The following is a 25203-nucleotide window of genomic DNA, read 5'->3' as shown; positions in this document are numbered from 1 at the left end:
TCTTGCCATGAGACAATCATCTCGAGGCTCTTTTTCCCCCCCAGGCAATTGTTTTAGTCTTTACGCGCTACAGAATACAATAAAAATGCAATCCAATTTAGATAAGAGAAATATGATAAAAGAAAGTGTAAAATCAAGCCAAAGGGTTCAACCTTGGTGGTGCTTTCAATCCTGAATATGCTTCTTTTCCTTCATTTTCCAAACAGTTTCTTCAGGGGTGTGCTGGTTCTTATGCCAGCTGTAAATTGGACAAAATGGCCTCAATTACGTTTTCGCCTTTTGTCATGATTGAATCAAAATAATTTGAGGAAATTCACATTATCTATCTATCTATCTATCTATCTATCTATCTATCTATCTATCTATCTATCTATCTATCTATCTATCTATCTATCTATCTATCTATCTATCTATCTATCTATCTATCTATCTATCTATCTATCTATCTATCTATCTATCTATCTATCTATCTATCTATTTATCTGTCTGTCTGTCTGTCTGTCTGTCTGTCTGTCTATACAGTAGTATAAATATAACATTTATAATATATTAAAAAAGAAAAAAAACAGGCAAGACGGCAGCTTTATTCAACGAGACCTCTAGAGCCCCGCGATAAAACGCGAGATTTGAAGCTCCCAAATGTGGCTGGGCGGAAGAGCGACATCCGCTGGTGGTGATCGACACTCGTAGATGTTGGCTGGGAGCAAGGTTCATAAAAACACAAACTCAAGTCAGCTCAAGAAGAAGGGTGTACAGTACGGGGAACAAGTTTGTGTGAGGCGGACATCGAAGCTGTGTCACTCAGGGAAGCGGAAAAAGACTGCGGGACTGGAGCGGTGCACACGGATTGACGCACACCTGGTAGGATGTTTACTTTTGGGTCTATTAGCATATTCGGTCTAGTCTCAACATAATTTTGTCAACATTAGTGACTAACTTTATGTCTGTATTCGGCTTTGTCGTGGGTCGCTGAATCATTTTTGTGTTTATGTTTTTTTTTTAACTGCGCCACGCTGCCATGATAGATAGGTGCGTCATCTCCGAAAATGTGCTCAGATGCTGAAGCTGCAGTCGCTGGACGCGAGGGCGGGGCTTGTGTCGCTTTGATTGACAGGTATGTTGCATTTGAAACACTTTAGTGCTCAGGGGAACATTGGTGAAGGACAGGTATGACATGGAGGGATAACATCTAAAATAAATAAGGCATACTAATAAATAGAGATGTTCAATAGCACTTTTTTTCAGATGACATCAGTAGAATGCCTAATTCTTGAGTAGCCACAAATACCAAGTACCGATACGATACATTACCAAGTACTACTCTTGCTACATACCGCCCCCCAAAAAGATGATTTTTAAAGGAATAACTATAAAGTACACATCCCAATGTTGCAGGCCTATACTGTACTTATAATCGGCTGCTGTCTCAAGTACAATACCCAGAAATAAGGCTGGTATCGGTACTCCGCCCATGTCTACCAATATGATAAAACATTTTAAAAAGTAAAATTCAAAACAATTTGGTTGTAGAATACTGTACAGTATTACATCATCAATCATTTACGTTTGATAATAAAAAGAACAAATGAGTGTAATCAAATCAAAACAATTTTAAGTAAAAATTTGAGTAAAAATAAACATCAAAATACAATTAAAAAGCAAACAATCAAAACAAGCGGCAAAAAATAAAATGAAATTGTATTAAAAATAAACTACAAAATAAATTCAAAACATACTTGTTATGAAACACAGTCATAACCTCTCCCATCTGCCTTTAAAGAATATCCCCAGAAAAGGAAGTACATTCACCTCTTATTTTATTTTTTTTACTGTTTACTTTGTTATTCTCACTCTTTGCAATGGAAGCTAGCAGCAGACAGGTCTGTGTCTTTTTTGGTTCCAATGTACGAATATTAAAAGCCAAGTGGATGATGACCGACTAATTGTGTTTTCAAATTGGGTCCATGGGTGCACCGTGGGGAACGGGATTGCACTGAGCTCCCGACTCAAGCACCCAAGGATGTGAAACTTGCCACATTTGTAGGTCACGCTGCAGCAGGGGTTGTTGTCAGGCAGTCTAATAGCACCTTTAGAGACCTTCAATTATTTTCATCTATCTCAATTTGTGTCTAAATTAGGGTCCAACCAATATTGAATATTTGGGGGGTCGATGCAAATTCTGATATAGAGCAAAAAAAAAAAAAAAAATCCAAAGTAGGCTGTAAATGTAGGGTGAAGTTACTAGCAAAACGTAAAATTTGCATGAAGGCCTTCAATGTGGAATTACATTTCTTTGACTCGATCAATTTCTTTGGCATGAATTTTTAACTTCAAAATAAAACAATAGGTGCCTTTGTCACATGTCATCATATCATGTCAGAGATTTCCACTGAAACTGGAGCTAATTTTAGCACTAATAATGCTCACTGAGCATGAATATAAACATTTATCATATGCTGTTGCAGCCAAAAGTTTGGAAACATCCTCAAATTCAATGTTTTTTTTTTCCCATTGTGTAAAAATTTCCTAAATTGTGTACTAATATTTAAGTCTGACATTATGAAGAAACTTTGATGAAATAATTTAGTTAACCAAATTGTTAATTTGAAGAGAATTTGAAGTTTTATAATTTAGATTCTTCAAAGTACCTTTTGTCATTATAACAGCTTTGCACATCTTGGTTGCCACAGCTTCATGATGTGGAGGATGCTTTTTGACCTGGAAGGACTTTCACTTCACACCTGTGTATTTTCAGTTGTTAACAGCTTGAATTTCTTGACTTCGTAATATGTTTGATACTAGTTAGATTTGAAAGTGTTTTCAAACGTTTGCCATCAATTGCATATGTTTACAAACTGTATCCCTCAAGGGTAGCATACAAGGTTAAGGGTAGGATTTTGAGAACCCAGGATAATGATCTGTGCCATGCACTTTACTTTCTGCCAAAATTTAATGAACAGCATTTTTACTGTTTTCATGAGAAATTAAGGTTGTATTGACGTTTCATCAGAAAAACTGTAGCCAATTATTATTATTATTTTTAGAGACCTAATACTGTGCCATGGTCTAAATTAGGTCTTCATCTTAGTCTGTAAGAGAATCTTAATTGATTTCATAATTTTAGCAAGGGTTGCAGGAGTGTAACCCGGTCCCATCTGGAGCTTTATCAGAGGCTGACCTGGTTTTGATGAGCCACGTTAGCTCCTGTGGGCCCTCATGCTCATGCTGACGAAGAAGGGCACATCTGCCTCATTCTTTTCCCATACATCCTTCTGTTGCACTTGCCCACCTGCTGGCAAACAAATGTTCTGCCTCCTCCTCATTCTTCACTTGGTCCTCTTTCTCCATTCCATAAAAAGAGCTTCCGGGGATATTTTGTCCTATTAAAAAAACAAAACAAAAAAACATCCCCCTAATTCCCAATTTTTACACATGGGCGTATTTAAAAAAAAAAAAAGAGATTTTCCCAGTTTTTGTTGTGCAAGCAGGGGATGAATTTAATTGTGACACCCTCTCTCTCTCTCTCTCTCTCTCTCTCTCTCTCTCTCTCTCTCTCTCTCTCTCTGTCCTCCACTGCAGTGAGGGGGGGGTTCCTTCACTCGGATGAAGCGGCGAGGGAGAGCGTGCTGTTAGGCTGTCATGTAAGCGGTCTCCTCCAGGGCACAGCGCTTCCTGCCTCAGGTAGAGGTCTTCTCAGTGTTGCTAGTTATCCCGCTGCTAAGGCGCCAGGCGGCACACGCTTCTCTCTGCGAAGGTGACACCACTCTGCCAAGTCACAGAAATGGAGAAGGTAAGGTATAATAATCTGTTTGGCTGTGTGGTTTATTGCGTTTGTGTGGCATGCACTGGCTTTTTATTGGCTGAGGTTTCTACCATGTGCTTCTGTTGGCATTCCTAAATGTATTAGGAAATATTTAGCTTTTTCTAAAAGATAATGTTTGATGCATTTCCCTACTCATTAGTTTTGAATTGTTCAATTGTTTATTCTTTTCTGTTGAATGATTATAGATGTTAAACCCTCAGGATCACAAAAAACACTAAAAAGTTATTGTTGTTAAGTGATGTATTTTGTCAAGTCAACTATTCCTAACAGAATTGACATTGCGCATGACAAGGAGCAACAAGTAAACACTATATGGATACAGTACACCATATAACTCAATAAATAGAATATAAATACTGTATGTTGAAACAATAAAGCCTACTGACCGAGTAAATTTTTGAGAGCATTTTTTCCCCAAATGGCAGCCTTTGTTTGAAAATTGCATTATATGATATGCAATTCTGTTTTTTTTTTTTTCCTATGAGCTGAAGGTGTTGTTTTCTTTATTCCTCCGCTTATCAGAGTTGCTCAGAGTGCTCGAAGATGATGCTTGCACATAGCTTGTGCACGCTCTGCAACAAGTGGTTGTGTTACCAATGCACGGATGTGCATCAGCATCAGAGAGCCGCAGTGTCATCCCAGTACACGGACCTACATGACCAACAGAGGCCTGAACTACACGCAAGAGGATCCGACTCGCTTCTGACAACTGGACCAGGCAAGCCAGCCTTTGTTGCGTCTGACCTGTTTGACAGTTCACTGCTCAAGATCCTTCATGTCACTGCTGTCCCATTTTTCATTAGCAAGATCTCCATCAGGTAGTCAAGATCTCAAACATGGTTGACTTTACCTCTCTCTAGTTAAGTCTTTTAAAATTGTGACATTTTTTGATGGTGAGAAAGGTATTATGTCTATCTTGACAAATAAAGAAGGAGAAAATGTGTTTTGAAACCTAAGACTAAAAGTCACAAGTCATCCGAAGAAAACAAAAATATGACTCAAGTGAAAGTAGAAGGTAGCCCTCCAAATAATAACCTAAGTGTAAGTTCTCAGTGAAAGAGTACCATTTCTTCTTAAGGAACTCAAGCCAATGTGTTAAAACTTTGGTATATTTTAAATGTACTCATCTTTTTTAGCAGCTATCCTCAATGTAAATCTATGAAGTATTTACCTTAGAAATCACATTTAAGACATGCCATTTAACTGAAAAAGTCAAACCATAGTTAGTAAATACTCATGAATAACAAGCTACATATTTGATTTAAGTACATTTGTAATAGCTACATAATACACCATGAACATAAACATCATTATCTACATGTACTTGCAGAATTGTGAGCCAATCAGAATTTTTTCTGATTTACAAATATCTTTCATATCACAAAGTTGATGTGCGATTCTTTTAGTCTTCACTACACTTCCTATGATGTTTTCCATCTCAGCCATGATGTTCTGAGAAACAAATATAATCTGTCATTCAACTCCATCAGCTGACACAATTCAATAGTGTCAGGCAAGGCACAACTGCAGCTGCGACGTCACCTCTGGTCTGCAGCTGCACATTTTCGCCACACATACGACTCCCATACTGTACGTTGATGAACTATTCATTCAATTCTTATTCCACAAACGCAATATTAATCAGAGTACATTATTTTGACAAGTGCTGGCAGATGCGGTGTATTGTTGCCAGAAAATGTCGGGTTTAGTTCCTTTTAACAAATATATTCAAGTAAAAGTAAAAATTATGTTCATGAAAACTACTCTCACAAGTACAATTCATCCAAAAAGTTACTGAAGTAATTTAGTAAATGTTGCATGTTACCAGTGGTGGGCATTTTACATGATTTTACTGGTTCGGTGGTTGTCGCTGCTCCACCCCGCCCTTCCGTCATCGTCGGTCCGCGAGTTTTCCAATTTAATTGTTGGTTTGTCGCTGACTCCTGTCAAATTATATAGTGCTGTTTTTCTTGACGAAAACACAAAAATCTTACTTACAAGCACACCTCCTGATATTATTGAAGGAAATATGGCTTGCCTTTTAGCAAGTAATTCCTGACAATGACTATTTTAATCACACCATTTCATAAATAAGTGTCCCAGATTTGTAAAGAGACTATAAAGTTTCATTATTTGCTAATATTATCTCGCTGCTATTTAAAGATCCTCAAGGGGAGAAGAGGCTTTTGTAGACCATTCGTTTGTCCTTTGTGCTCGTTCATGGTGAGGCCTTACTGCTGCAAGTGTCGTGTGAGAAGAAGAGGCAGACAGGATGTGGTCAGTCACGTTAGGTTTGTGAATGCTGAACGACGCTGCACTCGTAAGCCACATAAGAGTAAGCGGGTCGGCCAAGGTGAGGTGCCAACAGAGAGCATTAAGGGTGTATTTGCCACTCTCCGTGCTGACCTATTTACAAGTGTTTGAACGATATTTTGGAGTGCAGCTGGCTGCTGCACCAAAGAATCAATCAGACAGCTCGGAATATCGTTCAACTCCTTTGTCACTCAGATTGCTCTTGAGCTGTTTGAGTCCAATTCAATGGGATGCTCTAGTGCAGGGGTCACCAACGCAGTGGCCACGGACACCAGGTAGCCCCCAAGGATCACATGAGTGCAGGCCTGTTCTGCAAATAGCTTACAAATGATAGTCATTTTCTATGAATTTTACAAAGAATTATACATCTATTACATTTACATTACATATTGCACTTGATTTACAGGACATATTTACTACAGCTGTTTCTTGATTGTTGTGAATCATTAATGTGACCAATGTCTTCACATAAAAGAATCTAACATTAATTGTCTATAACAGTAACTTTATGACAGATACTTTGACTTTTTTTTGTACTTTACAGATGTACTTGATAATGCGACAAATTAGCATCTATCAACACCTGTTGCACAACATGCTGGTACATGTTGCATCTTGAGGTGTCCGCATGTCGACCATTTTCTAACTACTTTTGCTTTCCTTTTTTTTTTTATCTAGGCACAGGCTCATATCCTTGTTCCCTCCTCATGTGCCACTCTCATAGACAGCAGCCCCTCGAGCTGTTTTGTGAGTCATGTGACCTTCTGTGCTGCAGCAGCTGTCACCTGTCCTCCCACAAAACCCACAGGTCAGTCCGCTCTCATAAACACACTCATATAGCACAAGGACACCGCAAAGAAGGGCTTAGTGCAGGTTAAAAAGTTCCCTGTCACTTTTATCGTTAGTATCTGCATAAACATTACCCTTGTCCCACCTCATATCTATTCTGTATTCATGCAGTTTTGTTTTTCGGTGATGTTGCAGCACAGTAGTTGGCTCTAAGGTCACATGCATCCCGGGAGAAACACATTTCCTTCTGGCGTTGTTTATTCATGAACCTTCCCCCGCCGTGACTGCTGTGAACGCTATGCCTAATATGTGCAGGGTGATGCAGATTGGGAAAGCTCTTCAGGATCAACGCTGGCTCTTTGAAAGTCTGATGGTACAGGTGGAAGAGAAGAGGTCTGCTGTGGAAAACAATGCAAAGCAGATAGAGGACAGGTTGGAAATGGATCCAGTTCTGTGTGTGTATACCACGACATCAAGAATTTAATTTAGCAAAAGCATTAGTCTTCACTTCCCAAACAAGATAATGAGATCTATGACACGGGCTTTATTGTAAAGGTAATACTCCATTCAGATTTAGATATTTCTTGAATTACGTTTGCTTGATATTAGTGTAAGGGGACAGGGACTTAAGCCCTGTTGCGAACAATTACAATCCACAAGGAATCGGTACCCAGAAAGTTTTGTAAAAGCCAATACATACCACAAGATTGCAGCAAAATTCTTCAGTGTTTATTAGATTTTTTTTGGGCAAGGGTATGGATTGATAAAATGAAGATCCACAACAACAAAAATCCTCAAAGAGATGAATTTGCTATCTCTAAACTAACCAAAGATCAGTATACTATGGTTAAGCAATTGTCCTTCTCACATAGCTTGTACAGCTCTTGTTTTGGATCTTATTGGGTTGAGTAGGGAGTGGAAATGAAAAAAGGTCAACACATCCCTTTTTTAGGTTTATGTGAAAACAAGTTCAAAGTTGAACGTTTTGGCTATAATTCCAAAAGGTATGTTTGGCAAACAAGAAACAGCACCATAATCAGAGTGAAGCACATTTGTGCTATGATGGTTTTCTCTGGGTGGAATTTGGGCAATTGACAAGGTGGAATAAAAATAATGAAATAGCAACCCTCGGTTAGCGCAAAACCTTTAGGCTTGTGCTGGAAAGCAAAATGTTGGAAAAAGCCTAATTAACAGAATATACACGTATAAGTCATATTAGCGATGGAAAATGTCTTAAAATAATTTACATTTTTCTCTTTTTTTTGTTTCACAAAAAAAACAACAACATTTGAACAGGAGTGGCTAGACCTTTTATATAAACTAGACTGAATGTTTTGGCCTGTGAGTTTATCTTACAATCTTTCCCCTTACCCAAGTGGTATTTTTTTATGAGATTTATTTCCCATTTTCTGTCTTTTTGTAGAGTTCATGGAGTCAAGATTGCACACAGGAAGGCTGAGAACCAGATTAAGATGGCAAAGATGATTATGATGAACGAGCTTAACAAACAAGCTAACCTATTAATAGAGCAACTGGAGGTAATTACTTTCTCCTTTTATTTCCTTCTTATCTCTTAGCCAGTTAGCGTTTGTGCGTGTAAAGAATTTGTTATCAGTCCTGAGAGAAAGCAAAGCCCATAGTGCTCAATCAAATTATCTCGAGGCAACATGTACGGAAATTGAGTGGAGGAGTCATCGATTGGAGATTGCGCCCAGTTTGCCAGCAGGCACAAGAGATTGCATGCATGTTATTGTTTGTCGGCAGAAAATCTCAGAAGATTTCCAGCAGCGTCTGGATGACCAGCTGCAGGGGGCGATAGAGACATGTGCCCAGCTGGACCACGTCCAGAAGTTCATCAATTGGGCAACCACCCACCATTGCCAGGGCCCGGTGCTCTTCAGCAGGAGACTGGTAGGGTAACAGAATGATCCAATGACATTGGTTTACGCCTGGCTACATTCAAATATACTGTAGCTAGCATTTTGAAAACTGTAAAATCTCGTTTTAAGACTTAAATATTAGCTATGCATACATTGACTACAAAGCATCTTGCTGCTAATCTGTTTCAACAAAGCCATCCAAAGATATTACTCTTTTTTTTTTTTTTTTTTTTTTTTTTTTTTTTCTTCCTCCAGATTTCTTTGCAAATCCAACAATTGCTTGACTCATCACTGGAATCCGAAACTTGGAGTCCTGTTAAGATCAAGTTCAACTGGGATGCCAGCTACTGGACCAAGCAAATGTCTTCTTTGGGTAAGATGATAGTGATGGTATTACCTAATGTTAGTGTTTTTCCATCAACCTAAAATAGAAAATCACTTTTATTTTTCAATCGGCACCCACCCACTTACTTTACAATAATGCTTAATTGCATTTATAACTTCATATATACATGTGGCTGGAAACCAAAATGCAGAACATTTGTATTCAGAATCCACAAATGCAATAAGTGAATTTAGCAACCTAAAGCAGTGGCATAATCTGAAAGAAAAAATATGATGCATGCATATCTTACTGTAACTGTCTGCTATGCAGGCCAGCTGACTGTGGAAGGTGGACTCTGCCCCTATCCTCAGGGCCTGGCCTGCTCCACCGTCCTAAGGCCTCAACCTATAACATGCTTGGCCCTGCCGCCCGTTTGCCACAGAGGACGAGAATCAGTCTGTGGCTACCAACTGTGCTATGAGCCCCAGGTGTGTTGCCTGCATGGGATCTCTTCGCAGTCAGATCTGGACAAGAGCCAACTGGGAGTTCCAGTGTACAACTCCAGCTGTGTTCCAACTGGCTCCGGTTGCCGGGTACAGAACCAGCAGCTTCTGAGATGCTGGGATCCAAGTGACTCCTCTGCCTTGGAAATGTCTTCCCAATGCTCTTCGCCTTCATCGCATGTGCCCATCATGGGTCCAATCCAGGTCAATTGCAGTCGCGGTCCCGCATCCCAGCCACAAGCAAGCGCCTCAGAGCCCCAGTCACTTCCCGAATCTCGATGCCATCACCATCACCAGAGAGGATCTCTTCCAGTCCGCGGCAGTCAGCAGGGTACGGACAAACTTCAATCACGGCCCAACCACGTCCCGTGCCTGGAGAAGTTGCCTAGCAGCTCAACTCTGCAGGAGGTGCTCGGTGGTACGGCTGGGGAGAGAGACATTACAGTTGAGGAAAGTCAGAAAGAGCCATGCAGCATGGAGGAGAGTCAAGGACAAACAGTTGTGGTGGAACGTGAGGAGCAACAGCCCGACAGAAGCGAGAATGGTCCTATCCGACAGCAACTGTGTCATGTTTCTGCCGCAGCAGAGCTGAGGAAAGAGCAGCAGAGAACCGGTCCAGCATTGATGTTACAAGGGCAAACAAATGGACGGGTGAGAGAACGTTTTCCCAACAAACAAACAAACACATTTCAGAAAACAGCACAATCCAAAACTATAATAGTAATAATTGATGTGCAATATGGTCTTTGAAACAATTTCCAACACTTGTGTTGAGTTCGATTACATTAGGCAGATGATGCGAACAGAGACATTATCATATCTTTTCTAAACACTTTTGACAAAACATGCTCAGATTAAAGATTATTTCATAATAAGTATTCAAACTACACCTGGCACAAAAGAATTACCATTAATCTTATACCCTAACCTAAATAAATATCATGGTGGCAGCAAGGCAGTGGCTGATTTAGTTGGCTGACATACAGTAAAAGAGAACAAGATTATTCTATTTTAATTAAAATCTGCAGAGTCCTTTAACTAAAAACACATCGTTTAATTTATTGCCAGCGTGATCACTCCTCACAGCTGACAGCTTGCCCAAAAACAGATGGTACAACAGAAAGTAGCTTTGACTTTTATGAAGAAAGGATGATGGGAAAACAGAGTTTCAAGTTTCATATAGCAAAGCATCCAAGAATCTAGGGGAAACGGAGTCCCGATTTACTGCTAGTGGTTTGAGGAACCACAGTAATTACCTCTCTAAAAATCCAAGGGATGCTTGATCACAAACAGCTAGACAGGAACGCAGAGATGCATTGTTCTTTGTCACAGCTTGTGAATATGACATAAAACCACTCCTGCGTAATCATTTATGTACTTAACCTGCCATTAATGAGCCACTCTGGGAATAGTATTACTTCAGCTCGGGTTAGAACTCCGAGATATATTCCTACATTTCATCACCGTTTCAGAAAGAAAGATTAAAGTGTGTTCTGAAGCAGTCGCAATCCTTCATATACCTCCTGAAAAAGTACGGATCAGGTAAGTGTTTTAATGGCATGATACTCAGGAGCAGGTGGCTCTATATCGGCGTGACCTCAATTTGGAAAGAAGGGCGTGTATAAAAAGCAGATGATTCTTCAAGCCCACTGCTTGACTCAGGCAGTCTTGAAAGAAGCTCCATTTGATGTCTGACTTAAACTGCAATCCAAGAGAGCAGAGGATTGATTTGTAGTATGTGCCATACTGCTGCTTGTTGTCAAGTGAGTTGAGTTCACTGCCACCATATAGTATTTGATTCTCAAGTTTGCTCTTGCATGTCAGAACAATAAATAAATAAATAAATAAATAAATAGTTTGAATGACAGCCCTCATCTGAAAAATATGGGTAAGTCACACCGGTGTCTTTGTTACCTTTAATTCTTTCAACTTTACAACCGCAGCAGGAGTCCACTAGCAAGAAAGAGAACAAATAAAAATCAAGCACACAAACCTACAAGCAATTCCTCGGTTCTCCTTCAATGAAAGGCACACATTGTTCTCTAAATGAGGAATTTACATGTGGTAATTCTTGCTGTAATCAATCTTTTAATTGCATAAACAATTAAAATAATATATGCAGCTGTGATTCTGAAGGGCCGCTTGCTTTGAATTATCGCCAGAATAGGCTCTGAGTGATGTTTTTGTTGTCTGCTGTTCAAGACATGAACAGGTGCACCTGTGCATGTGGCACAGCTTGAAACGCTGTCAAGTTATGCTCATTTGTGCCCCGCACAGAGATCCGAGCCCCTGGAGGTGTCGGTGGCAGTCAACAATTGTGGCTCTGATGTGCAGCAGTGCAGACCGAACCCAAGTTTAGCGAGCGCTAGCGGGAAGCGATGTTGTCAGAGTACCCCCGTCGAACATGCGGGCCCATCCGCCAGCTCTTCTTCTGAACGGCCAACAGGATCTGCTCACAGCCCTGATGTGGGAGCTGCAAATGTGGTAACAGGGAATTGAGACAATAGCTGTTGATGCTTTTTCAAGAATTCAATCATGTCCTCTGGGAGGTTGATTAAACTTGACCGAGATCATGTGGACCTGGAAATAGCATTGTTATGGAGTTGTAGTATGGATTTAAAGGAAGTGCCTAGAGAAATCTTGAAACACATTTTCTAACGGTGATTATTTTGTTCTTAGTATGCCAGTGCAGACACCAGGCAGAGAAGAGCTTCAGATGGTGTTCTTTGCATTGTCAACGAAAATTCAGCCAACATAATCCTCACCAGAAGCCGGCGGTCTCCATTGCTCTCCTATAAATCTGAACCAGGTGATGGGAAGTGATGAAATTTTATAGTTACTTACATCACTGATTGGGACATAAGCTCTATATCTGCTTCCTCCATAGATGCGTCATACTTAAATCATGAGATTCGTCATAATGCCAAAGAAAAGTACAGTGTATCAAGAAACCATCACAATGGGTATGTCCAGTCGACTGTTGTTGACATGTTGAGATGTTTTACATTTTTTTGTTATTCATCTTCCGTGAAGCAGCAGAGATTCTGAGAACACTGGAAGAGCCAGAGTTCCAGTGGTTTGCCTCGAACGCTTGAAAGTTCTTATCTCTCAACTTCCCCCACATGGACGAAGGCAGAGCGACCCCTTACCTGCAAGCACAGCAGAGGAGGAGAGTTTGCAGCCGCAGACCTGGCAGAATGTAACTTACAAGGTATGTAGAACACTGCTGTAAAAGTGACACGATCAAATTGTGCTGAACATAAACCACTGGCAGTTGTCGTTGCTGCTTTCTTGGCTCTTATGTCCAGGCAAATGCAACAATGTGGCGCAACAACTCAACCACAAACATTTTGTTTGGTTAGAAATATCATTTTCCCTGCTTGTCCCTGATGGCAGACGCCACAAAAGCAGAATTCTCTTATTGTGATCATGTCATAGACCATTATATCATGTTATATAAACAATAGGCACCAGGTTATTTTAGGATAGAAGAAAAGTGAGTGGTCATGACTTACCTGAATAAAATATGTGACATAAAACTTGAGTTTGGTTTGAAAAAAAAAGACAAATAAATAAATAAAATAAAGGAGTGAATAAATCAGTAAATAATATTTACAATGGGGAAAAATATGAAAATACATGAATAAAAGAAAATGTTTTGTAATAAAGCTGAATCAAATCTTTTGCTTAAAATGATCTAAAACAATTTTACACTGTTATTAAAATGTCCTTTGTTTCTGATTTTGTTAGTGATTATACATGAACTTTTGATGTTCATTTAAAATATATCCATTTTGATATTGCAGTACATGTGTCCAGGAGAAGAAAGGTTCAACAGGTGTTTTAGAATTGTTTATTACACAATAGACTGTGTCCGCTTCACCGCTTACAGCTCCTTCCTCTATGGATTTTGCATGTTCTCCCCGTGCCTGTGTGGGTTTGCTCTGGGTACTCGGGTTTCCTCCCATTTTCCCCAAAACATGCAGGGTAGGTATGTGGGATGGTCTATGTACCACTTCTTCAAGCGACAGACTGAAAACTATACCTCCATGTTTAGGTTTTTGAGAAGATTTTTTTTTCACACATATGAATCTTTGCCTGGGTTGTCTTTGAGTAATATAGCATAACATATTGACTAGTCTGCCAGTAGATGGTGCGCTATCCATGATACTGTCAAAAGTGCAACTCTGTTACAACAACAGTAACAACAAAGCAAAGTCAATTAGCAAGTATCTGGTTGATCATGATAACTGCAAATGAGTTTCAATCATGTAAGATCTTGTTTTAAACTGACAGCTCACACCTTCAAACTTGACATGAAGGCTAAATTCAATCAAGATGTTTCCTCAGTCGCTCTTTCAACAAGTAATGGTTTCTTTAAGTACGTATATGTGACATCAAGGTGAAAATGTTTACTTGTCCTATTCCCCTTTTTTGATTGCAAGATTTACGAGGGATTTGGTATTTAATTCTATCTGGGGTGAGATGAATGTTCTTTTGCTAATAGGGCGCGTCAAGAGGCTCTGATACCGTGAAGTCCCACACAGTCACAGCGTCAAGATCTCCGGACAATCGTCAGCAGCTCACAGTTGACAGTGTGTGGGATACTCGGCCAAACGCCAGCTTTCTTAAAACATCGACTCTGCCAGCCGATGACTCTCAGGACCGAAACTCTGAACCCGACTTTGAGTCCGACTCTGACCCCAAGTCGCTCTCAGAAGAGGCAGCCGTCTCTCAAGTCGAACTGCAACCTGACTCAGATACGTCGCCAGAGTTCTCATCAGAGGCAGAACTGGAAGGTGCAAGCAAGGAGAATGAAGTTCCGAAAAGATGCAGTAGAAATGAGTCTATGGGGGATTGCGGTCAAAGTCTTAAATGTGATGAACTTTCCGAATCGGCTTCGGGAGCAGGGTCTGAGGATGGGCAAGAAGGACTGGATCCTGATGCAGACTCTGGCGCTGCAGAGTCAGAGTCAGAGTCAGATGCCCAACCAGAAGTTGACACCATGTTCTTCCAGGCAGAAACAGATTCAGACCATTTGTCTGATCAGAATGTGGACTCTCAGGAGTCTGTGGAGTCTGAACCTGACATCGAATCCGAGCGTGAAACCACAGATGAGCCGCAGCCTCTGCGTTCGGACCTCGAGGAAGAGTACCCGATTGGTCCTGGTCAGAGGCCGCTTCTCATTGCAAATCCTGGCCTGTTGAGGAGAGCTGAAGACGTTGAGGATGACAATGCGGAAATTGAGAGCGAGGACTTCTGTGGAGTGTGTCTGATCGGTGGGGATCTTTTATGCTGTGATCGGTGTCCAAAGGTTTACCATTTGTCATGTCACGTCCCGCCTCTGCTAAGCTTCCCTTCGTAAGTTCCCAATACTATTGCTGAGAATACATATTTTCCTGCTTACCTCCGGATTACCTGCTGTCTTTCAAACCAATTGTGGACGTGTTGTCATCTCCAGAGGTGACTGGCTTTGCAGTTTGTGCAGAGATGTCGTGCAGCCAGAGGTTGAATACGACTGTGAAAATAGAAGAACCTCTGGGGAGAACACATCAGAACACGGCCTCTCTTCATGTGATCAGAGAGTAAGTGGAAAGTCCTCTTTCAAGCCATCACTTGCAATACACATGCTCACTTGTGTTCTGTCCTGTTTTTTTTTTAATGATCTTTAGAAATGTGAGCGATTGACCCTCCTGATCCTCAATAACATCTTGAGTGCTCCCTTTCACGAGCCCGTCAGTCCACTTGTAAGTGCTTTTCATACTTCCTCTTTCATTCAGCTTACTGTGAGTCAAAGGCCCCATGCATAAACTAAAGTGCTTGAAATATTTGTGCTATGTTTTGTATGTTGCCTTTGAAGCCTCAAAATTCTCTCCTATCAAGGTGAATCAATACCGATACACATTATTTGTAGTTGAGGCGCCCGATAACCGATATTTGGACTGGATTTTCATTTGCAGTAAAAGTGTAAGAATTGCCGTAAAAAATTGAATAAAAGCATGTTTATTGATTTTTATTGAACCACACAGATAAAAAATAAGAGATCAAAGCCAGAAACAAAAATGCGTCATCTGCAAAGCTGGAAGTACTACGTATACAGGCTGCTGTGAAATTAAAATCATGAGCTTATGGAGACACTTTTTGTAGAAATCCCCAAATGGGAATCTCCATTCAAAATACATGTTTTTGTTTACAAAACAATAAAACAACACATTTTTTTATATTTATGTATGACTACAATCCAATATTTAGCTGTGAGAAAAGCATAAAAAATTTAAATCAAACACATCACCAGAGGATGGCAAAGTGGCAGAATGGTTAGCAGGGTTAACGTCAAAATATCAAGTTGTCGATGCTTTGTGGTGTAGGCTCGTCATTACTATCAGATCATCAAGAGGCCAATTGACCTGTCCGTCATCCGAGCAAGACTCAATAAGAGAAGCTCACAACATTACGACTCGCCTGACCAGTTTGTGGCTGATGTCTATCTTATGTTCCACAACTGCGCAAAGTTCAACTATGTAAGTTACGACATATTAACTTGGTTTATGTTCTGATTATTGATTGCTCTGAGCATTTTGTTATCCTGTCCGACCACAGCCCGATTCGGAGGTGGCACAAGCGGGCCGTAACCTGGAGGCCTTTTTCAGAACCAAGCTGCAGGAGGTTTTCCCAGGAAGACTTTTCCCAGCAGCTGGGGCGGACAGTGACAGCGATGAGTATGACGAGGCCTTCCGAGCAACCGACGGGGGGTTCCCCTGGCCAGAGAGGAGGGAGCAGTGCCACAGGAAGAGGAAGAGGAGACACTCGCTAAAGTCCAGGAGACATCACATGTAACTCGGACCACAGCATTTTTTTTTTGGTGTACAGTACATTCAAATCTGTAGTGAAGCATTTGGTGGAATGTGTGTTTTCTTTGACTGGTGAGTCTCGGTTGTACCCCAGCACTCACACATGGTTAGTTAGCGGATATGGATTTCAAGTGGTGTTGAAAATGGATGGATTGATAAATGTAACAGCAGCACTCTGAAAGTGCTGAGGCTAAAATCTTTGCTAGTTGCCAAATCACTAAGTGGCTTTGAGTGTGATATCGATGTTTTGTTCCCTCGCTTGGCGCGAGAAGGAATGCTTTATCTTCATCGAACTTTGATTCTTTCTAGCTCTAAAGCTCCTAGGTAAAGCACAAAAAAAAACAGAACCTGATCTGGTCATTTCCAATCAACCAGTCAATTTTAACATTCAAGTGGAGTTACCAAAAATGTACCAGATTTTCAATGTTTAGTCATTTATTTTGATGTTTTTTTTTTTTTTTTTTTTTTTTAGATAAACAAGGTTGGCCTGTGCTTAGAAGATCCTTGGAAGAAGGAGTAACCTTCATGAAAATCAAATCACAGCCGATAGAACATGATGAGATAATAGCCAGCAGGCAAGTTTGCAGGTTTGGGTTTTGTAATCTGCTAGAGATTAGTACTATAATTATGACCATCTTTTGCTCATCAGAATTCCCTTGCCCTCAATGCACTAATATTCACTTCTACTGTATGTACCTTCAGAGCAGTACGCTATAATGTACAAGAATACTGCTGTTGAACGTTTGGGGAAAATGTGTCTGATAGTGAACAGCTTAACATTTTGCTCATAACAGCACTTTGACATAATGTATTTACTGTGTGCGCAAATGTCCAGCGTACATGTAAAATACACAACTTAATCCTATGTAGATTTCATAATAGTCGCTGAAAGGATTGTGCGCAATGTAAATATTTATAAATAGCACTGTCAATCCTAATGCCTGATTCAAATTGTAAATTACGCTCCATAGTATATAGGGACATACATTGTATATGCAGTATTCTGTTTCTTATTATGATCTCAGCTGTGCTGTTTTGGTGATTACCGGGTGTCACGTCCGCTACGTAAGATGACAGGTACTTGAGAGGACCAAGAGGATTTAAATGGTCCAGGTAGGTGAGGATTTTACATGGAAACAGTTTTTTGCTGTTATGAATGTTTTAGTCTTACCAGTGTCGCAGAAAATGTTTACCCAGTAACCTCAAGTATCTCAGGCTCAGTAGTAGTGTGGTATTGCCATTAGTGTCATGCTAAACCACTTTCTCTGACAGTTTGTTCCAACAGTTTTGTTTGAGCTCGAGTTCATTTAATGGACATTCAACCATTTCCGTTTCGACTTGTATGAATTATTCTAAATTTCTTTCAATTTTAGCAGAATAGTTTGGACATTTGTCTTGTAAAAGGTTAGCCATATTAACTGCACATATCAACAATAAAAAAAGTAGACATTTTTTTGGCAATTTGTGATTTTTTTGTGCCACAAGATTTGTTATAAAATCATAACCCGCTTCTTCCCAGACATGGATATGACACAATTCTTCTTTCCTTTTATAGGACTAAGTGGCGCTCTCCAAACACGGATAGGGTCAGCAGGTAACTTGCTAAGTTTCATTGTCGGACAAGGTTGGTGATCTTTCAGTCAGCGGTCAAATACTACAGGATGCTAATTAGACCAGCTGTAACCTTTGGCAAACAATGAAAAGGGCAGAAAGGCGGAGAGAAAAATGATTCCTGATGAGTGCAGACTATGAAATCAAAGTTTGGAGTATGGAGCGTGAAAATGATGCATGATCATTTGTTTGATGCGCTGACCTTTTTTGCTATTTATTAAGGGGGTCCAATGATTTGTTTACGTTTTCTTTGTGGTGACTGGATAAATGTACCATCTGGACTGACGTGCTTTAAGTGCTATTGATAAAGATGGTCTGTGCACTGTATGGAATGTGTACGTTTTTCAGGCGGTGAATCACAAATCTCAAAGAAAGTGATGAAGAAAAAAAATACATTTAATAACAAGTCTGACTCAAACAAAATGTATTTTGCATAACATCTCCAGAACTATAACTGATGCAGACCAAAATGTCCACAGTACCAACGTTGATATCTATAGTTTCGGTATTTGTGAAGCATTAAAAACAGTACCAAATCATTTGTCATCACACACAAACCCTTCAGTGGTATTGTTAGATTAGGCCTCCTTGGCACATAAGCAGAGAGGTGACGAGCTCGGCCATTGTGTCGCTGTGACTGCATCTTCTGACACACTTGTATCAATGATACCTGTTAACAGTGGAGCGAAGGGCTCGAAGGTCGCGTCTTGATCTTCCTGGCACATATGATTTGGATTGAAATTATGTAGTCTTGTGGTAGTTGGTTAATATAGTGAGTATAAAGATAAGTTATTCCAGTTGGTGCCATGACACTGATTAAGGTCATGGCACCAAAGGAAATTGAAAAGCTCCCAGGGAACCTTCTCCTGGTTTTGATCTTAAATTCTCACTATACGAAAAGCAACTAGAAGACCACTTCTCAATTGAGCTACTTATGCCGCAAAAGTGTGTCCAACATGGTTTCTTACTCTTGATTGCGCACCCACAGAAACAGGCCCATTTGGCAGTTTGTCCCGGTTTTTAGGTTTCCAGGGTGCAGGTCGAAGATGCAGAGCCAGGAAAAAGGTCGCTTAAGTCACCTACTGTATGTACTTATAAAAAGAGGCCTCATCGTCAGATTATGTACATGGTGTAGTGTATCTCAAGAACTATAATAGCCACATATATATATATATATATATGGATCTTCTGCTACAAAAAACAAAAACAAAAAAGTCACAGAAGATCCACAAAAGCCATTCAAAAAAAAAAAAAGCCATTTCAGTTATGGGGCTGTAACGGTTTAACCTTTATACTGATTCTTAATATTAGTGCAATACGGATGTGCATTTGGTAATAATAACTAATAATTAAACTAATAATTTGGCAGACTTATTGAAGCTTGGAATTTTGAACAGCATTTGTGCATCAATTGGATTTCAAGAGCATATGTACAAAATTGTATGCTTGTGTCTCCATTTTTCTTGCTTCACAAAAACAAATTCCGTATCAATGAAAGGACTCTTGAGATGAATTGAAAGTACATCTAACCTTCTGCCGTGTCAATGAAATGTGCAGTCTTCTCAATCTCACCTTTTGAATCGTTTCTTGCCGCTCTTATTTTCTTTGTCATAGTTTTCTCTGGACTGCACGTCTTCCACTGTCTCTTGCGCGGCAAAATGAAAGTCGCCCACATTAGCAGCTCCTCGTTCCTCGCTCGAAGGAATCTTGGAGCAGTGGCCGTGATGGCCGCTCAGAGTCATAAGGGACAGGTCGCCTTGCAGTCTTAAATTCCCGTCCAAGTCATCCCGTGACCTTTTCTTAGCAAGCCCGGGCACGGGGTCTTGTTCGTCGTTGTCTAAGTCAGTGCTGCCGTCGGAGCTGTTGTCAAATTCATGCCACCAGCGGAAATATCTGCTGCTGCTCCTCATTTCGTCTTCCTCGTCCTCGTCTCGGGATCGGTTCCTGGACGGGCCCGGCTGGGGATCTTCTTCCTCTTCCATCGGCTGGTTGACGCTCAACTCGGCCTCGGCCCCGTCGTCCAACTCATCTTCGTGGTCAACGATATCATCAGCGTTATTATTTTCGATCTTGATATCACAATCATTGTTTTCTTGGTCGGCGTTAGCTTGTTGCAGTTGCGCTTGCGGATGGACAAAGAATCTCATGTAATGATTGACAAACAAATGCATGAGGAAAACAGAGTCCATGTCTTCCTCATCACCAACATTGTCATGGGCATCATTATCATCATCATCATCAACATCATCATCACTATCATCAGTTGGCGGTAGATCTCCTACTGGTATGGACGTACGGTAGCCTGCAAGATAATTAAGACTTGGAGATGATTCTACCATGCATCCGTCCATCTTAACTTTGCCACTTGCTATGCGGCTAGAGCTGGGGCCTCCCCCCAAACATCAAACATACCCAAAATACTGTAGCTGAGACAAAGCACCCAACGCATAACATTTCACTTACGATTTGGGCCGTTGTGGTCTCCGTCTCCTTGGCCGTCCATTTTATCTAAGGGGGATCAAATACTGCACTCAGTAAGGTAGTAAACAGCAAATTAGACGGATAAACTGATTTCAGTAGTGGCCACGCCCACTTTTACCTTCCACCTCTCTCTCTCTCTCTCTCTCTCTCTATATATATATATATATATATATATATATATATATATATGTTTGTGTGTGTGTGTGTGTGTTCTGTATGGACACAAACATTGCATGACTTTATTTTGGAGATCTTCCTCGAAGCTGATATTTTATTCGTACAAGGCCTGTTGCCAGCCTTTCGCACAGTGTCAAGCATACATGGTGTCCCCGAGACCAGTCAGATTACATTTGAGGAAGGTAATAGATGAAAAGAACTGCACACATATTCAGGCTGACATCCTGAACCTGTTGCTGTTGCGACTGATGAATTTTGAACACACCGAGCTCAGTCAAATATGTACTTATGGGTTTATGTAGTTTACAAAGTTTAGGAAATAGATTGGGCATTACTTTAGTTATCTGATTCAACCAACAATTTGTGGACTCAATCACATGAGACACCTTGCCTTGTGGAATTTGTGATTTTTGTCTTCTAAATGTATACATAAAATTAATTACTAGGGCACATTTCTGAGGGTTTAGGGTTTAAATCTGGGCTGAAATCTAACACGCCCATGTTCCAAAACATGCTTCAGAGGTCTAAATTTGTTCTAAGGCATGAATGTGAGTATGAATGACTCTTTCTGCTGGCAAACAGTACAAGAGGACAGGATGGAGCCTGCCTGTCAAGGCGCCAGGCCACCCACAAAACGTTATGGGGAAAACAAGCTACGTACAATGAATGAACAGATGGAACATTGTATGAGCTAATAGAATCGAGAAAATCCAGTGAATTAAGATTCAATGGTATTATTTTTTTACATATTTATGTAAATATTCTAAGTGAAAGAAATATAGATACAATCCTTGAACATAAAACGTTGTACCTGATATCCCATATATGTACCTTCAGCTCAGCTGACTTCTCTATAGATGACTTCAGACCTTGCAGTCAGAGGTATTTTGGTACAGCGTTCCAGATTCTGTCATTTTAAAAACATACAATTTTTTGGCCAAATACTGAATCGGGACATGGCTCAATAAAACATATATTAATAAGAGTGGAGACATAAACCCTCAGTGACATCGCACAATCTTTGTCAGCACTGAATCAAAATGCTTTGATTAAAGCACCTTAGGTCAGCACACATAATGTCATCATTATGATGTTGAATTCCAAACATGTAAAAAAAAAAAAAATCTTTTTGGGGGGCGTGGGATATTAATTTGCAAGCTTACCCGTATGGAACAGTGCTCTCAAGATCAATATTAATTAATGTATTCATTCAATGACAACAGCTACAGTAATTTTCCCATGGAGCAATCAAGTGAGTCTCAGTAAGACATAGGCAACTGCAAAAATTCATGTACCACAGTGACATTTGACCTCAGAAGCCTGTAAAGGCATTATGTGTAGTATATACAATAGAAAATAAATATGCTGTAGCTTCTTGCCCTGGGATAACAAAGGTTATTATAAGTTTTTGTTTTGTTTTTTAACAGGTCTTGAGAAGTGGAACCAACATAGTACTGAAAAGCAGTACTGGGGGTCAAGTAAACTGACAAGGTAACAGCCACCGTCACACCAAGACAAAAATGTAGATTGGCTGGAAAAACTGCATGTATGATCACGTGTAATCTTTGACAAAATTAAAGTAAGCCGTCACACTTTTTATCATTGACAACAAATAAATTAAGCAATTAATTAAACATAGATTTATTTTAAGAATACACTTTGAATACCATTTGAAAAATGTTGAATTAATGTCTGCAATTAATACATATCTCTTTATAATATTAGTTGCTCAGGAAAAATCAAAGAACTGATTGATCCATATGTGGGCCATGGACATACTTTGCACACTAATTTAGCCTAATATACATTTTGAAATGAGGAAGTTGGTTGAAGCACAGGGCAAACGCGCTCATGATAAACAGAGGTAAGATATTATGATCATGTGTATATCAGAATCAGAGTTCAGATGTTCTGGGTTAACCCAGAACATCCCAACTCTGATTCTGATTTAAATGGTTATACATTATCAAATGAAAGATTCGTGCTAAACATGATTATAATTATTAAATTGTGAAAAACAGTATTAAAAATGCAAGAAAACATGTGAGATTATAACTATCAACAAAATATCACACTTTTATTTTTTAATGGAAAATAAACTTGGCATGCAAAGATGAAAAATGCCTTTTCTTTGACCTTATCTAGTGAGGATTTTTTATATGCTTTAGTTACAGTTTCAGGCTTATGAAGACGTATTCAAACACGTTTTTCATGATACTTGAGCACAATACTGAAGACTACGACACTAATTTTGTTTAATTAAACAGGCAAAGAGAAAGGCATGAAACGGAATATCTGCAGTAAGAATTGTGTCCGCGGGAGGGCGACTTGTGACCAGGAAAAAAGTAACGAGAAGGCTGAAAAGGCTGCACGTCGTTCAGCTGGATGGGACTTGCAATAACCTGCATCGCCTCGTGAGGGCGCTGTAAGTCCGCCTTTAGAAGCCTGCTTGAGTCGAAGGCTTTTACTTCCTCTTCCTTTCGATCTCATTTTCAAAAATGAAAAATCCCTCAAGGTAAGACGCGTCTATCGGGTTGTTCAGAACTATCTACTGTCACTTTAGTCTGTTGTTGATCAATATGGTGTTAGGGGGGCTGTAAGCGCCCATACCATGAGTTTCTGCTTGACACTCGTTGCCATGACGACAGCTAACGCACCCGTTAGGAAATTAGCTCAACAGTGTAATATGTTGTGTATTCTCTCTAACTGGAGTCAAAAGGTGAAATGCACATGTCCACAGAGTGGCTGATCAATGTAACTGTTATGAGTAAGTGTTTTTGCTGGGGTACGTGAGGATCTGGCCAGTTTGAATGATTTTTCATAACAGAAGCTGCAGGCTGCTGCTGTGCGACCGACTTGATAGAAATGTGCTGACTTCTCTGGCTTGTCATTGCAACGGAATTGGACTTGTTTCCGCCACTGCTTACATTTCTCCAGACGTCTGCCCTCGTCGCGTCCCAAAGGCTGAGGGCACAGATTGGCTTTAACCGGGATTAAACCAATGAGGAAAAAGAAAATTTGAATTTGTTGGTCCTTATCTCCCAGCAACATGTGGAGGGCTCTGAGCAAATGGCACAAGTTGATCTTTTGCTTCCCTTTTGGCAAAGCGTGTTTTCATGCCAGATGACACTTTGCAAACACGGCCACTAGAAACAGGGAATTCTTGAAGGGGGGGCTCAGAGGCGGCGGTGTAAATGAGTTGGATTGAGGGAGGCTACTAGGGGTAATGCTCGCCATAAAGCTACATGGGTCACGGGCCCCTACTAGCGGTCTCCAGGAAAAGGTCCGTGGCCCACTACCGGTCTGCGGACAACTTAGTGCCGATTAGATATATATGTGCTAAAATGTGCTCCCATATATCAATTGTTTGCCGGTCCACGAAAAAGCAGTCTGATCGTGAACCGCTAAACCGAAAAACAGTTTGCGAACCACACCAAACTCACTCAATGTAGTAGGTGGGGGACACCCTGAACTGGTTTCCAGCCAATTGCAGAGCACACAGAAATTAACAACCATTCACGCACCCAATCACACCTAAGGACAATTTATTATGTCCCAATACTCCCAATGTCCCAATGTGCAAGGGCTCAGAGAGAACATGCACACTTCACACAGAAAGGCCGGAATGAGGTGGGTTTGAACTTGGGTCCCTGAACTATGAGGCGGATGTGCTAACAACTGTTCCACTGAACCGCCACTCTAAAAACAGTTACGTTAAAAAAATAACCCAAGAAAGAATGGCTTTCTGTACATCTGCTCATTTTAGTTGAGCAGAAGAAGCCGTGGTTGCAGAAGAAATTCTATTCTCAAGCGAGAAACTCATACTATACATCTTAAAAACAATTAGTGTCAATTATATGTAGGTGCTGCGCATGCTGGCCTGGTCCCAATTCCATTAAGACAATGGCCCCCAGGGACAATCTACTTAGTAATTGCCTGAGGCAACAGAATCCCAGTAAGGTGAAGGAGCCAGATGGACTGTCATGGAAAGACAAGCCTTTGCACTGGTGCACTGAAAACGTTGCTCACATCAAGAAAACATCATGGTTGGAAATGGCTGGACGAAATTACAGTACAGAGGTACTAATCATGGCAAGGACAACATCAAGCCTTGAACACAAGATAAGTAGCATAGACACTGATGCTATTTGTTAGCTTCTCAATTCTTTTTTGCATAGCCCCCCTCCCAGGAAAGAGAATGTTTTGAGTCATCCCCACTTGCTGCGGTAACTGTAAATAAGATCATTATTTAAAAAAAATCATGTGTAAATATCCATAAAATATCCTTTTTAACATTAACAAAAGCAATATAAATAATCTTTCAACAAATGTTAACTTTTAAGCCTAAATGTTAACTTCGAAGCTTGTTCCTTGGGGTCATCCGCACCCCCTTGGCATTGCCTCGCCCCCCCGGGGGGGGGTCCTGCCCCACTATTTGAGGACTGCATCT

At 40.4% G+C, this 25203-nt stretch overlaps 3 protein-coding genes across 13 annotated transcripts in view; 2 read left to right on the top strand and 1 right to left on the bottom strand.

Moving 5' to 3' along the window:
* The first annotated feature begins 663 nt into the window (after positions 1-663).
* trim66 (tripartite motif containing 66) lies at positions 664-19177 on the top strand. 4 transcript variants are annotated; one of them, XR_015865349.1, is made up of 21 exons: positions 664-861; positions 1026-1114; positions 3580-3790; positions 4346-4541; positions 6815-6944; positions 7241-7357; positions 8349-8463; positions 8690-8836; positions 9061-9178; positions 9461-10284; positions 11911-12117; positions 12313-12442; positions 12521-12596; positions 12667-12844; positions 14141-14994; positions 15095-15218; positions 15306-15380; positions 16002-16154; positions 16234-16466; positions 16957-17597; positions 18040-19177. XR_015865349.1 is itself a non-coding variant. In XM_088412956.1 (20 exons), the coding sequence occupies exons 3-20, from the start codon at positions 3782-3784 to the stop codon at positions 16958-16960; spliced, it is 3687 nt and encodes a 1228-aa protein (XP_088269082.1). In that variant the 5' UTR covers positions 664-861; positions 1026-1114; positions 3580-3781; the 3' UTR covers positions 16961-17945. The 4 variants fall into 4 exon arrangements, 3 of the variants coding, with proteins under 3 accessions (XP_088269082.1, XP_088269080.1, XP_088269081.1); XM_088412956.1 differs by lacking the exon at positions 18040-19177 and having other exon boundaries at positions 12670-12844; positions 16957-17945; XM_088412954.1 differs by lacking the exon at positions 18040-19177 and having other exon boundaries at positions 16957-17945.
* LOC148424800 (uncharacterized) lies at positions 18492-21728 on the bottom strand. Of its 4 annotated transcripts, none has more exons than XM_088412966.1 (3): positions 21585-21728; positions 20559-20603; positions 18492-20397 (listed from the first exon to the last, which is right to left on the bottom strand). In XM_088412966.1, the coding sequence occupies exons 2-3, from the start codon at positions 20596-20598 to the stop codon at positions 19664-19666; spliced, it is 774 nt and encodes a 257-aa protein (XP_088269092.1). In that variant the 5' UTR covers positions 20599-20603; positions 21585-21728; the 3' UTR covers positions 18492-19663. The 4 variants fall into 4 exon arrangements, with proteins under 4 accessions (XP_088269092.1, XP_088269093.1, XP_088269089.1 ...); XM_088412967.1 differs by having other exon boundaries at positions 21565-21725; XM_088412963.1 differs by having other exon boundaries at positions 18492-20603; positions 21565-21726.
* The window catches only part of stk33 (serine/threonine kinase 33), a 21339-nt gene continuing 15466 nt past the window's right edge, over positions 19331-25203 (top strand). The window contains exons 1-3 of one of the 5 annotated variants that reach the window (XM_088412961.1): positions 19331-22005; positions 22181-22244; positions 23021-23178. The gene's annotated coding sequence lies outside the window, so the exon portion shown is untranslated. Of the gene's footprint in view, positions 22006-22180; positions 22245-23020; positions 23269-25203 lie in introns of those variants that run through there. The other 4 variants (XM_088412959.1, XM_088412957.1, XM_088412960.1 and 1 more) reach the window with 4 other exon arrangements.

Source organism: Hippichthys cyanospilos, chromosome 4 (assembly GCF_059441005.1).
Source record: "Hippichthys cyanospilos isolate Australia breed blue-spotted pipefish chromosome 4, RoL_Hcya_1.0, whole genome shotgun sequence".
Classification (NCBI taxonomy): Eukaryota; Metazoa; Chordata; class Actinopteri; order Syngnathiformes; family Syngnathidae; genus Hippichthys; species Hippichthys cyanospilos.
The sequence above is the reverse complement of the archived record's forward strand: the minus strand, read 5'-3'. Positions and strand labels throughout refer to the sequence as shown.

What these genes read in the sequence shown, in the direction of transcription:
- trim66 (XM_088412954.1), top strand. An exon ending in ATGTGGGAGCTGCAAATGTG is followed by an intron (nt 12,118 to 12,312) that starts GTAACAGGGAAT and finishes TTTTGTTCTTAG; the next exon opens with TATGCCAGTGCAGACACCAG. An exon ending in GGCAGAATGTAACTTACAAG is followed by an intron (nt 12,845 to 14,140) that starts GTATGTAGAACA and finishes TTTTGCTAATAG; the next exon opens with GGCGCGTCAAGAGGCTCTGA.
- LOC148424800 (XM_088412963.1), bottom strand. Translation starts at nt 20,446, where the DNA reads ATGGACGGATGCATGGTAGAATCATCTCCAAGTCTTAATTATCTTGCA.